General features: G+C 34.4%; 1 protein-coding gene across 1 annotated transcript in view; it reads right to left on the reverse strand.

Moving 5' to 3' along the window:
- LOC106878380 (CLIP-associating protein 1-B) overlaps positions 1–12,726 on the reverse strand; it is a 157,840-nt gene that overhangs the window by 26,059 nt on the left and 119,055 nt on the right. The window contains 5 exon segments of the mRNA XM_089364292.1: positions 2,438–2,516; positions 4,287–4,450; positions 5,781–5,844; positions 6,187–6,290; positions 10,093–10,203. Coding sequence (XP_089220418.1) covers positions 2,438–2,516; positions 4,287–4,450; positions 5,781–5,844; positions 6,187–6,290; positions 10,093–10,203 — 522 coding nt within the window.

Below are 12,726 nucleotides of genomic sequence, written 5' to 3' on the forward strand. Positions count from 1 at the left end.
ACACACATACAAACACACATATACACACACACACACACATACACACACACACACACATATACACACACAAACACATACATACACACAAACACACATATACATACACACAAACACACATACATACACACAAACACATACATACACACAAACACACATACATACACACAAACACACATACATACACACAAACACACATATACATACACACAAACATACATATACATACACACAAACATATACATACACACAAACACAAATACACACAAACACAAATACACACAAACACAAATACACACAAACACACACACATATATATACATACACACACATATATTGTAACATAATTGCCAACCAAGTGTGGCGTCCTATACAGGAGTGCTGCTGACGTTTATAGCCCCAGGAAGACTTCTCTTCCGTCATAAGCCAGCTGGAAGAGATGTCTGCCTGGGGCTATGAATGTCAGTAGCACTCCCCTGTACAGGATGTCACACTTGGTTGGCAATTATGCTATAATTCCATATTGCCACTGTTTATATCAGGCTCAGATTTAATATATAGTGTGTGTGTGTGTGTGTGTGTGTGTGTGTGTGTGTGTGTGTGTGTGTGTGTGTGTGTGTGTGTGTGTGTGCGCGTGTGTGTGTGTGCGCGCGTGTGCACACACACACACACACACACAGACTGCTTGTAGCATATTTTTAGGAAAAAAAAAGGTAGAGGGATAAATAGCAAATTATTTGTTGCCCACTCATTCACATCAAACATGGGAAAGAGTATCAAATATCAGAAATGGCTTATATATAAAGAGGATTTCTGAGATAAGTTACAAATGTCCAGTAAGTAGATCAGAGAAAATAAATTACCTCAAACTGAGTAACCAAAGATACCTCTTGAGAATGGTAAAGCTTTAGACAACTAACAGCCAAACTAACTTAATAGCAAAAGCATATTTTAGAGTATTTCAGTGTATTCCAATGTGAAGCATACATATTGTATATCTCAGTAATTAATAATATTGGGATAACTTGAATAAGATCATTGGATAGTGTATGAGAAGATGCAATTTTGAGACCTATTATGCCTAATCCATTATCAAACATCAAAGGAACAAGAAGAGAAAAGAATGACAGAACCACAACATCAATGACATAATTTTTAGAGGAAGATAAGAAAAAAAAAAAAATTAAAAGTATAAAAGATTAAATTATCAAAACAAAAAAAAAAACATAACTCACTCACCACGGAAACAGAAAAAGAAAAACAAAAGGGGTGGAATTAAGCAACAGAAGATGCAAGGGGGTAATGGGTTGAACAAATGGTGCATTTAGCCACACCTTGTTGACATGATTGCAAAGGTGTTGCAGTAGAGAATGGCCAGCAACACTTGCTACAACAGCCACCCCACTTTACAGGGTTTATTTCTCAGACAGGCCACAGTTATCACAAGGAAATCAGCAGTGCAGGGTCCAAGAATATGAAGCTTTGATGGCAACCAGCACAAGCCTGTCTTCAATTATCAACTTAATGCATGGGGATGCACAATTTAAATTAACTAATATTTATACTCTGAAAACAAAAATACAAAACTTGAAATAATCTCTTGTAGCAGACGAGTTTCTGCAGCCTTCTAACATGCAATGTGGAAGAGTAGGAAGTAGAATATTACAATGGAAACAGATTCCATCGAATCTCTGTAATTAGAGTCTTCCTCACCATTTAAACATTTCATGAGTTCACTCCTCCTGTGCACCTTCTACATACAAAGTTTTCCTTTTGTCAGACAGCCTGTCCTCCCATCACACCTCCTAACCACTTATAATTTACATAAGCTACAATATAATGGAATTCATACAAACATTTTATTCTTTTAGCATATCAAGCAGGGCTATTTCTGAGAACAGAAGAGTCTCATTTTCTTTCCTTTGCAACATTTACTTGAGGCTTCCTGCTTCTAAGTATGGAAGAGCATCCACTTATGGGAACTGTGCAACATAACTGGTTATTTTTTTTCTGTTTTTGTGTTTGCTAGATGACAAAGAAACATTGTGACACCTGTCCAACCCTGGTCAGCATGGCAAAACTCATGTGAAATAATAATGCAAAAAGAACAATTACAATTCTATCGAGATTGACATAAAAAAAGGAGGGTTCTGAAACCACAAAGCTGTAGGGACACACAAACACTGACTTTTATTGCTTCTCTTGAAACTGTTAGAAATTGAACTTAGACGCAGAAAATATCAGCGTATAACTGACATTATTTACAACTCCTTGACCAAGTACAAGAATGAAAATGATGAGTGTGTGTGTGTGTGTGTGTGTGTGTGTACACACACACACAAAAGAAAACAAGAGCTATGATAGTCAATAGCACTTGTAGGATATTAACAAGAGAGACAAACAAGAAATGGAGTGAATGGATAGAAATAGCTAAAAATACCTTAAGGTTTGGTGATTGTGTTTGGTCAATACAAAACCTGGTAGCTATACTAAATTGTAGGCTGCAAGGAAAACATTCCCTGAAAGAAAGAAAGAAAGAAAAAAATCATTATTCATTATTCAGAAGTTAAAATGAAAATTATTTCATGTCTATAATTCTCATTTTCTGTCACAGCTATTTATTGTACTGAGCAGCTTTGAAGATTTTATATACTTTTTTTTTTTTGTTCTTCCTTTGTCCCATCCCTGTTTATTGTACTCCCTTTACTATGTCGTTAAATCTTCAGGATTTATTCAACAGGTTGAAAAGCAGTGCTTCACGGGATGTTTGTAATACACCAGCTACTCACAACAAACAAATGCGTAACAAGGGTTTTTGGAGCATGAAGCTCATAGTTTTGAATTCAACCATGTCACCTTGTTGAGTTCTTGGACAAAGTACCTTTGTTCACTTCACTTCGACCTGTCAACTCAAAATCATAATTAAGGCAGGAAGTATTTTCAAATTTAATTAACATTTATCAAATAGACTTGGGAAACATCTGCTAATGTAATTTTAGAAGCCATTTAATTATTAGCCTGCCCATCATTGTCAATGATGGCTAAGGACATCAGCAAAGAGAAGACGACGGAATACAGTCTGTCCAGCTGTGGTCAATCAATCCAAAGTATGTTCACAAGGCTCAACTGCATGTAGGGCACTGGGTAGTCAGCTGGGGCTGAAGGCAAGAAATTGGCTCTAGACTTGCACAGTTCATGTTCCCTTCATGCCCCCTACATTCATGTTCTGTAGGTTCAGCTTTATCAGGCTGGGCAGTCTAGTGTTTGGGTTTCCCATTTAATAAAATGTACTTCACTATCTAACTGCACACACTTCTCACTGTACAAACAAAGTTGTCAATTCCAAATCCAATTATCATTTTAAACTTAATTTCATTAAAAACATACATGATTTAATGTGAAATTAATTTAACAAAATACCCCAAATATTTGAAGTGGCCTGAATTATTAAAATAGCTCATTACCAGGAATTCTCCCTCACCAAATATTAATGCTCAGAATTTCAAACTGGTAAGAAAAATACTGTTCTCCTTTAATACTATCTCCAAGTCTAGAAGAGTTTTTCAAAAGTTATAGGGACTAACTCTTCACTCTCAGTTGATGTTTCATTTAAAACAGTGAAAAATTGCCCAAACCCTAAAAAGTGCAGGCCATGTGAATATAGAATTCACTTCATAACCACAGAGTGTTATCTCACAGCATGTCTTCTACTGTAGCTTCAGGCCAACCAATGACTTATAAATGGAATTAGCAAACGGAAACTGCATGGAAGCCTATCATCTGCTTGTGTATGCATGTGAATGTATGCATTCTACATCTTCACAAACCATTTAAGCAAAAATGGTGATTTTTTTAAATGTCCCCTACAAACAAATTATCCTGAAGTTCTGCAGTTGTGAAGAAGAATGTAATTTTTAAAATCCCTTACTTGAAAAAACAAGTAAAGCTTGACAACAGAAAGGGCACCCAGCTATACAAAAAATGCCTCAATAATAAGTATTCAAACAACTCATGCCAACATGGAATGCCAGTACTGCCTGACTGGCCCCTGTGCCAGTGGCCCGTAAAAGCACTCACTACACTCTTGGAGTGGTTGGCATTAGGAAGGGCATCCAACTGTAGAAACCTTGCCAAATAAAATTGGAGCCTGGCTTACCAGTCCTCAGTCAAACTGTCCAACCCATGCCAGCATGGAAAGCAGACATTAAACAATGATGGTGATGATGATGAATGAATCTTAGATGCATAACACTGCTGTATGAAGTAGCAGGAATCATTTCATATCTTACCTGACAGTTTCTAATGCTTTTTGTATTTTAGTTTGAATTGATCCAAGTACATCAGTACCAGTCTTATTCAGAAGTTTGGTAAGCAATATGTTGAGCCAGTCATTCAATTCAGTTGTGTGCACAGTAATCAACAGCACAAGAATATCGAGAAATATACTGAGAACCTGCAGTGAAAAAAAAAAAAAAAAAAAAAAATGTAAACAGAACTGTAATTAACCCTTTCGTTACCAACCTGGCTGAAACCGGTTCTGGCTCTGTAGTACAAATGTCTTGTTTTCCTAAGTTTTGAATTATAATCTTCCACCAAACCTTAGTCACAATTTATGTTCTTAACATTAACTGAATGATCACTAAGTTTATTTTACTAAATTCTTTGTTATATTTAAAATTAATTGAAAGAAACACATATCTCAACAGAAATATGGTAAGAAAAGGTTTAAAACATAAAAGAGAAAGAATTCTTAACCCTTTTGATACCAACCTGGCTGTGACCACTTCTGATTCCCTAGTACAAATGTCTTGTTTTCATAAGTTCTGAATTAAAATCTTCCAAACCTTAGTCACAATTTATGTTCCTGACACTAGCTGAATGATAACTAAGTTATTTTACTAAATTCTTTGTTATATTTAAAGTAATTAAAAGAAACACAGAGCATCTCAAAATAAATACAGTAACGAAAGGGTTAAATCAAAAAGATTTCTTACACAAGCAAAAAGATTCAAGACTATAAACGATTGGAAAATGTGAATTGTAATGGTCATTTCTTTTTTTTTTTTTTTAAAGGTTTTAATTAAATTAGAAGACCAGAGGCATGATATTCTACATTATTTTACAAAATGAACGCTCTCGCATTTAAACCGGCCCAAATATTTTATCTGTTTTATGTTTAACCCTTTAATATTTAAACCAAAATATTCTCCCTGTTTTATGTTCAAACTAAGTAGATCCAGCCTTGCCCATCTACCCTATAATATCAATCTAAGAATAAAACAATCATATCATTGATATCTTGAAGCTATGGAATAATGCATGGTTAATTCAAAACGATGTAAATAAACAAGCATTACATTTGACAAAGAAATATGAATGCTTAAAGGGCTAAACCACCCATATTAGGTCTCTCACACCTACCCTACAATGTCCTTCTAAAAAAAAAACAATCACATTATCAAAACCTCAGAGCTACAAGATAATGCAGGATTAATTGAAAAGGATGCGAATAAATAAGCATTACATTTGATAGAGAAATCTGAATATTAAAAGGTTGAAACAAGGATGGGACCAACACTGATCCAGGGAAGCTGAGAGGACAGGGACATTACAGGTTAAGAGGAGATTGGGGTTTGATGGAAGAGGGCAAAGAGGGAGAAATGAGTGTTGAGGTGATGAGGTTGTGTGGAAAGGATGGTGAGAAGCCATAAGGAGAGAGAATGGTGACAGAAAGGGACAAACAGAATGCAGATTAAATAATAATGATAATAAGAGTATCTTACTTTGTTGCTTGGATCATGGAACATGCGAGTAAATATTTCTGTCACCTTCCTTAATTCCACTCGACTGAAATAAACATTGGAAAAATATATTTCAATTAAAATCTCATACAAAAAATTCATTCTGAAAGCTTCAAATACTTTTACAGACAATAGTATGCTAATACTTGCTTTGAGACATTACATTACCTTAAAAATACAAAAATCAATATCAAAACTTTCCTTAATTTTCATCTCTGACAAAAACAAAAAATTTGATTTGTTGAAGCTTGTTCTCATTGCCCTAGGTACCACTTAACAGAAGCAATCAGAACAATTTTCAAAAGGATGAATTTTGTAGTCAAATTTTAATGATTGACCCAAGGTGAAGGAGATGGAACTAAAAAGCCCAAGCTACACTTGTACTCACTTAAGAACACGTGCACCCAATAACACATTCTTCAATCCATAAAGGCCTTCTTTGCGTTCAGTATGAGAGCTGCTTGATAAGCTTCGAATGATTTCATAAATATCCTGTGAAATAATAATTAAAAGATACCCTGTCATTATTACATCTTTACAATATGTGTCTATGATGGAGGAAAAAAAAAAAAGAATGAAACTGCAACACAATAAAAAATGAGGTGGGTGATTTATAAACATCAAAAACTGAAAAAAGCCACAATCAAATAAACTAAACAACTAAAAGCTTTTCAATGTAAAACGTTGCAGCCTTCCAGTGCGTTGGGGTGGGGGGGTGAAGATGGGAGACAAAAAAAAAATGTCAATTAGGAAACAAAATGATAATTTACTTTTGAATTTTCATTTTCCGATTTTAATAACTCCAAGTACACAGGTGTGATAAGATTAAGAGTAGCTATCTTAACACATTAATCTCACTTATAATCTTCACTTTAAATGTTGAAAAATATATAAATTAAGCAATTCATGCTGTGTTCTTTTAAAAAAATTAAGATTATATTTTTAAAAAAAAGGGGGGGGGGGATTTTACAGTATTGTAACCAAAAACTCTTCAGAAACATTGAAACAGCAGAAGTAAAAAATAATTAATGAATACATAAATAAGCTTTAATTGACTGAAATCACATTAAAAAATTTTTTTTTAATTTTAATTTCTTTTTGGTTTCAGATTTTGGCACAAGGCCAGCAATTTCAGGGGAGGAGGTAAATCAATTACATTGAGCCCAGTGTGCAACTAGTACTTATTTTATCAACCTCTGGAAGGATGAAAGGCAAAGTCAACCATGGCAGAATTTGAACTCAGAACATAAAGACAGACGAAATGCTGTTAAGCATTCTACCCAGCACAGTAATGATTCTGCCAGCTCACCACTTTTTCATTTCTTACAGTCATAAAAGACAATTTTGAAATCATGACATAAAAATTAGATTCATAGTCCAAATTCTCCAGTCTTTGCTTTATACTTTTGGTAAAAGTCTGTTACTGTATAAGCCCTAATCTAGGTGACCGTTATGTAAAGTGTCAGACCCAATTCAAGGTGAAATACTTCATGCTAGGAAGGGAATCCATTCATCGAAATGAAAACATCTACACTTACAGCAGACCCATCCAACCCATGCTAGCAAGGAGACACATGTGGCTGTGTGCACTCAAATATGAATTATAGTTAACTAGGCTAGACAAAAATGTCCATCACTTTAACAGTGTTAGTAGATGCAAATGAACAAGAAATACGACTAGTTATGGCTTTCAACTACTCTCATGAAAACACTACTGGGAGAAATTAGTATGGATCGGGCTTTCACCAAGTTTGTGATACATGCTAGCTCTTATTATTATTACTTATAAGTGATCACAGGTGATTAATAGCCAACGATGATGTGTCATTCTTATAACATTAATTAATGAGAGTACTAACGACATGATGATATGAATTGAGCTATCTGCAACATAAATGCATATCATCCAATCTGCAGGTTTATGGCATGTTCAATAAGAACTGGTCCAACATCTCCAGATAATGCTTCTAAATAATTAAATCAATATTTTCAAGTTGGTTTTTTGGGAAACTCAATTCTCCAGTAAAGCTATTTCCATTTTGTTTTAACCATTATGATCAACAAGAGATGACAATTCACCAATTAGCAAAAGCTAATTGGCAACAATTGTAGAAATACACTGAACTGCCATTTTGTGATTATTCCCAGTATGTGAGGGACATTGATTTAAGGGTTTTAGAATTCAGAATCTGTTTAATTGAATCCCTGAGAATAAAAGCTGCCAAAATTCAAACTGAATAATGTAACGATCTCCATCAATTTGATTCAAATGAATGCATTTCTTTATCATCATTTGCATGTATGCATACATCTTGATGCATTCCTTCATAGTGCCTAAGCTCTAGCATGAACATACATATTGCTTGGCTAAATTAATTTTCTTTTTTTTTATATATATCATTGAAGCAAAGCATGAAAAATAATGATTTTTCTTTTTTTTTTCTTTTTTTTGGTGGACCCCCATCTAAAAAATATTGATTTTGGACAGAGAAAATAATGAAAAATACTGTCCAGTACAAGCAGGCATGCAAAATAACCAAATAACATATTCAGAAAGCTAAGAAAGAAAATAGTAAAAGTCCAATCTTCACAAAGAACGTTACCTGCTCATTTGCACTAGAATCTTTGCTTTGCGAATCTCCTCTCTCCAGTAAAGAAAGCAAGGAATATCAACAAATTGTTAGTTTGTCTGAGAAACAGTTGCTATTGTTAAATTACATATAAATTAAGGAGAAAAAAATAGACAAAATGCAAAATTGAAAAGGAAAATGTGCCCATAGTTAAAATAAACTAACATACCATTTCGCCAACTTATGTATCATATAATAGAATGTGTGTGAGAAAGTAATTCAGTAAAAGTATTAAGAAACCAGAAATGCACTGTGAACTTATTACTTCTTGACTTAACAGACATCCAATCCGAGATTTGCAAAGGTAGATTGGTGGCACATTTGGGGAGATCTTTTGGTTAGATTTGAATTTTATGAATACGCACATGAGAAATAGAATTCTAAAGTTCACAATGACAAAAGTTAAAAAAAAAAAAATCTGTCAGGTTGTTGTTGCTATATATATTTCAAAAACATTATTTACGGAAGAATTATCCAGGAAAACTTAAAAGGAGGCCAGAAATGGCAAATGCTGGGCCTCTTAATGTTTGAAAGGAGGGGAAAAGAGACACAAAAACAAACAAAACTACGAGGGTGAGTCGAAAAGTAATGCCATTTTGTTTAGGACAGGTATAATTACCAATACAGGAACATGTATCGTACATCAAAATGAAGCTGGTCCTCTGTGGATCACATCCCTACTTCTCAACATAGTCACCGTTTCTCTCAATAGCAATGTTCCAGCTTTGAATGAGAGCATGTATCCCTGCCCTGTAAAATTCTGTTGACTGTTCTTTGAGCCACTTCTTCACTACAAAATCAAAGAGACAACACCTTCTTTAGAAGGCTCGTAACAGGTGATGAAACAGTTGGGTTCATCATTATGAATTGGAACCAAAGGGGCAGTCAATGGAATGGCGCCACTCTACGATCACCACCTCCGAAAAAGTTCAAGATGCAAAAGTCAGCTGGAAAAATCATGGTGACTGTCTTTTGGGATGCTCAAGGTGTCATTCTGGTCGATTTCTTGCCAAAAGGAAAAATAAACTCATAAGCTTCATTTTGATGTATGATACATGTTCCTGTGTTGGTAATTATACCTGTCCTAAACAAAATGGCATTACTTTTTGACTCACCCTCGTAAATACTGAAAGAGAAGGATTTTGAGAAAATAAGAAACCGAAAATGGTTTTATAAACAAAACCAGCTATTTCAAAGTAGAGGATGATAATCGTCAAATCTCAACCACAAGTGAGATTTGAAGATTTAAATTGGTTATTACTGCAGAATTTTTTGTTTCAAATATATTCATATGAGTATTACTATTCTTCTGAAGAGTTCCATATTTTGTCTCTAATGGTGTACACTTCATTGCAATTGAAATAAAATAAAATTATTTATACCTAGTTACCTGCTGCTCAATTATTTCCATTTTCAGGCAATAAATAATCAAGAAGATAAATATTGCTGAAGAATGTTTACCTTCTTTTTAATGACTGGTGGGAAAAAAAAACAGAAACTGCAAATAAAACAATTTTTTGAGATGTGTTCACAGACACATTTCAGTGAATTAGAATTAAATCTATTCAGGAAGTTTACAAAATTTTTGTGATAATTTTGAAATTAAGCTGTAAAAAGGAAGAGTGGCTTTAAAGAGAAAATGTAAGCAGCTAAGTGGTACTTACCTCTGATGTACGGCCATAAGAACTGAAGGAACGCTCTGAGCAAAGACTTGAAGTTTCACTGCCAGCATCATCAGAATCGTAACTCTCATACCTTTTGCGTAGAGATGATTGCTGTTGGAATATAAAAGACTATATAAAGTTAATTAATAAATTCCAGAAATAAGTAAATCATTAGCAATAACTGTGAAAATAAAAGACAAATTGATAGAACATACTAGGATTAAGTAGGGGTTTTGAATACTTGGTTGGTATCATATGGATTTCTTTTTGATGAGAGTGATGTGTCAGTGTATGGATGTCAGTATGTAGCATGGGGGGGGGGGTGAGATGCACAGCCTGTGCAGCATGGTGGGGTGTGTGGTGTACATTATGAATGACAGAAGGTGCATGTGATATGCATGCATGAGAGTATGGTGACATTAAATGATGGAAGGGAAGCATACAGTGTGAGGGAGCAGAGCACGAAGGCAAGGACATCCCATATGCAGTGCATCACATATACCAAATTGTACACTGGGACCAGCACGATGGGTAGATGGGGGCAGTGATGTATGCCATACAAAACGGGTTTATCGATGATGGATGGGGTGGGGGGGATATGTTAGGTATTAATGTGTAATGTGTGTTTGCATGTGGGAAGAGGAGTCGGTGTATGTTGGATGCAGAATGTAGTAGAGATGTGTTGTGTATGTAGTGCTCTATATGCACCACAAGACACAAGTGTGATTGCTGTCTGTAACGCAGGGTATATATATTGTGGTGAGAAGAAGTTGAAGGAGTTATACCAGTTGGAAACAGAGTTTAAAGAGCTGAATTCTAAAACATAAGTTGCATAGCAAGCACTATTAATAAAGAAATAAATCAGAAAATTTTAAAATAAACAAAAGTAAATAAATTGCATACAAATGAGAGAAAATGGAAGCTGTAGTTCATTAAAGGAAGAATGTAACTGCACATATGGATGGAGTTTGGTGAGATAGATTTATAATGTTTCATATTAGTTGGACAAAGAGTACAACAATACACAGATTATAAAGCATAATTATTAAGTTGCATAGCAGGCACCATTAATGCAGAAATAGATGAGAAATTTTAAAAAAGACGGACAAAAATAAACAAAACATGGAATTAAAGGTTACATATGAATCCTTCTTCGTTATGAAAGTAGGTTTGCATTAAAAAGATATGAACATATTAAATTAAATAAAAAAAGAAAAATACTGTCAGCTGTCGTTCAAGACTGAGTATGGTTTGGTAACAAGTACCAGGATGTTAGGGATTGTTTAGGGTACCAATGTAGTTGTGAGATGACAGACTACATCTTGTCCATCCCCACCCTTTGAACTAGCTTGATAGGGGTAGAAAGAGGTGGGTGGCAGTGAGAACTGAACCAGCACATGACTGATGCTCGTGCCATTTGAGTAAACTAAAGTAATGTGAAATGAAATGCCTTGCTCAAGGACGCAGCATGCCACCTTCTTCAGGATATGAACCCATGACTGTGGTTATAAGCTAAACATCCTAACCACTAAGCCATGCATAGTCACACTATAACAAATAAACCAATATTCCATCAACTCCCACCCTGCCATTACTTTTACTAGTTGAACTACTAATATGAACAAAAGACTTGACTTGAATCAGAGCATAGAACTGTCCTAAGAAACCCAACTACTTTTCCATAAAAAAAAAAAAAAAAACCCAAATTTACTTGATTTCTAAAAGTTAACTGCTTTTGAGGTCGAACACAACATTGCAGGTGTTACTAAATTAATTAGCAACTGACAAACATCTCACCTAGATATGTACAACTTAACATTTAAAATTAATCCTGTTTGCAAACATTTACATGCATACCAAGTGCTTCAACAAAAGGCAACATGCAACAGATTAAATGTTTAAACCATGCTTCACGTATGTTCCATCTGGTACATGCAAACACACTTTTCATAAAGAATGTACAGCATGAGTATGCAAACATGAAAACCTGTATAATTTAATGTATTTTCATTTGCTTTTAACTTAAATACTGAGCAAAATTCTTAATGTTGTTATAATTGCTGCAGTTTTATTTTTAGTAAACGTCTATTTTTCCCATATACATAGATAGATTTACTGTTTTTGAGCAAAATTCTGATGGCTAGAAAAGTAAACGTAGTTTAGAAGACAGATTGAACAGCAAAACAAATCATTTTATTCCTCAACCAAGCAGAAAATATAGAAGGGCATCAAGCTGAAAAGCATTCTCTCCATTTCTGTCAATCACTCTCATATATTGCTTAAATATAAACAAAGATTTAGTAACTATAAGATGAAGCACTGCGTAGAGTCATAAAATTATATATTAGTAGTTGAATAATTAAGATGTGAAAGCTACTTTTAGGAAAGGTGGTTAGTATTACAATAGCATTAGTATGACTGAATATTTTGTAGAGAAATGGAAACAAATGAAAATTTGTCTTGATATAAATGAATTAAGGGCATGGAAGTAAGGAAAATGGCCAGATACCACCATTGAAACTTGCTTAAGAAATTGAAAACACAAAGATTAGCTGATGTTAGGCATTGATTTTTTAAAATTTATTTAGCTTAAAGAAAAAGGAATCAACATCAAAACCCTTTTCTTCTTCCTTA

The sequence above is a fragment of the Octopus bimaculoides genome, chromosome 16 (assembly GCF_046866305.1).
Source record: "Octopus bimaculoides isolate indiv1 chromosome 16, ASM4686630v1, whole genome shotgun sequence".
In the NCBI taxonomy this organism is placed as follows: Eukaryota; Metazoa; Mollusca; class Cephalopoda; order Octopoda; family Octopodidae; genus Octopus; species Octopus bimaculoides.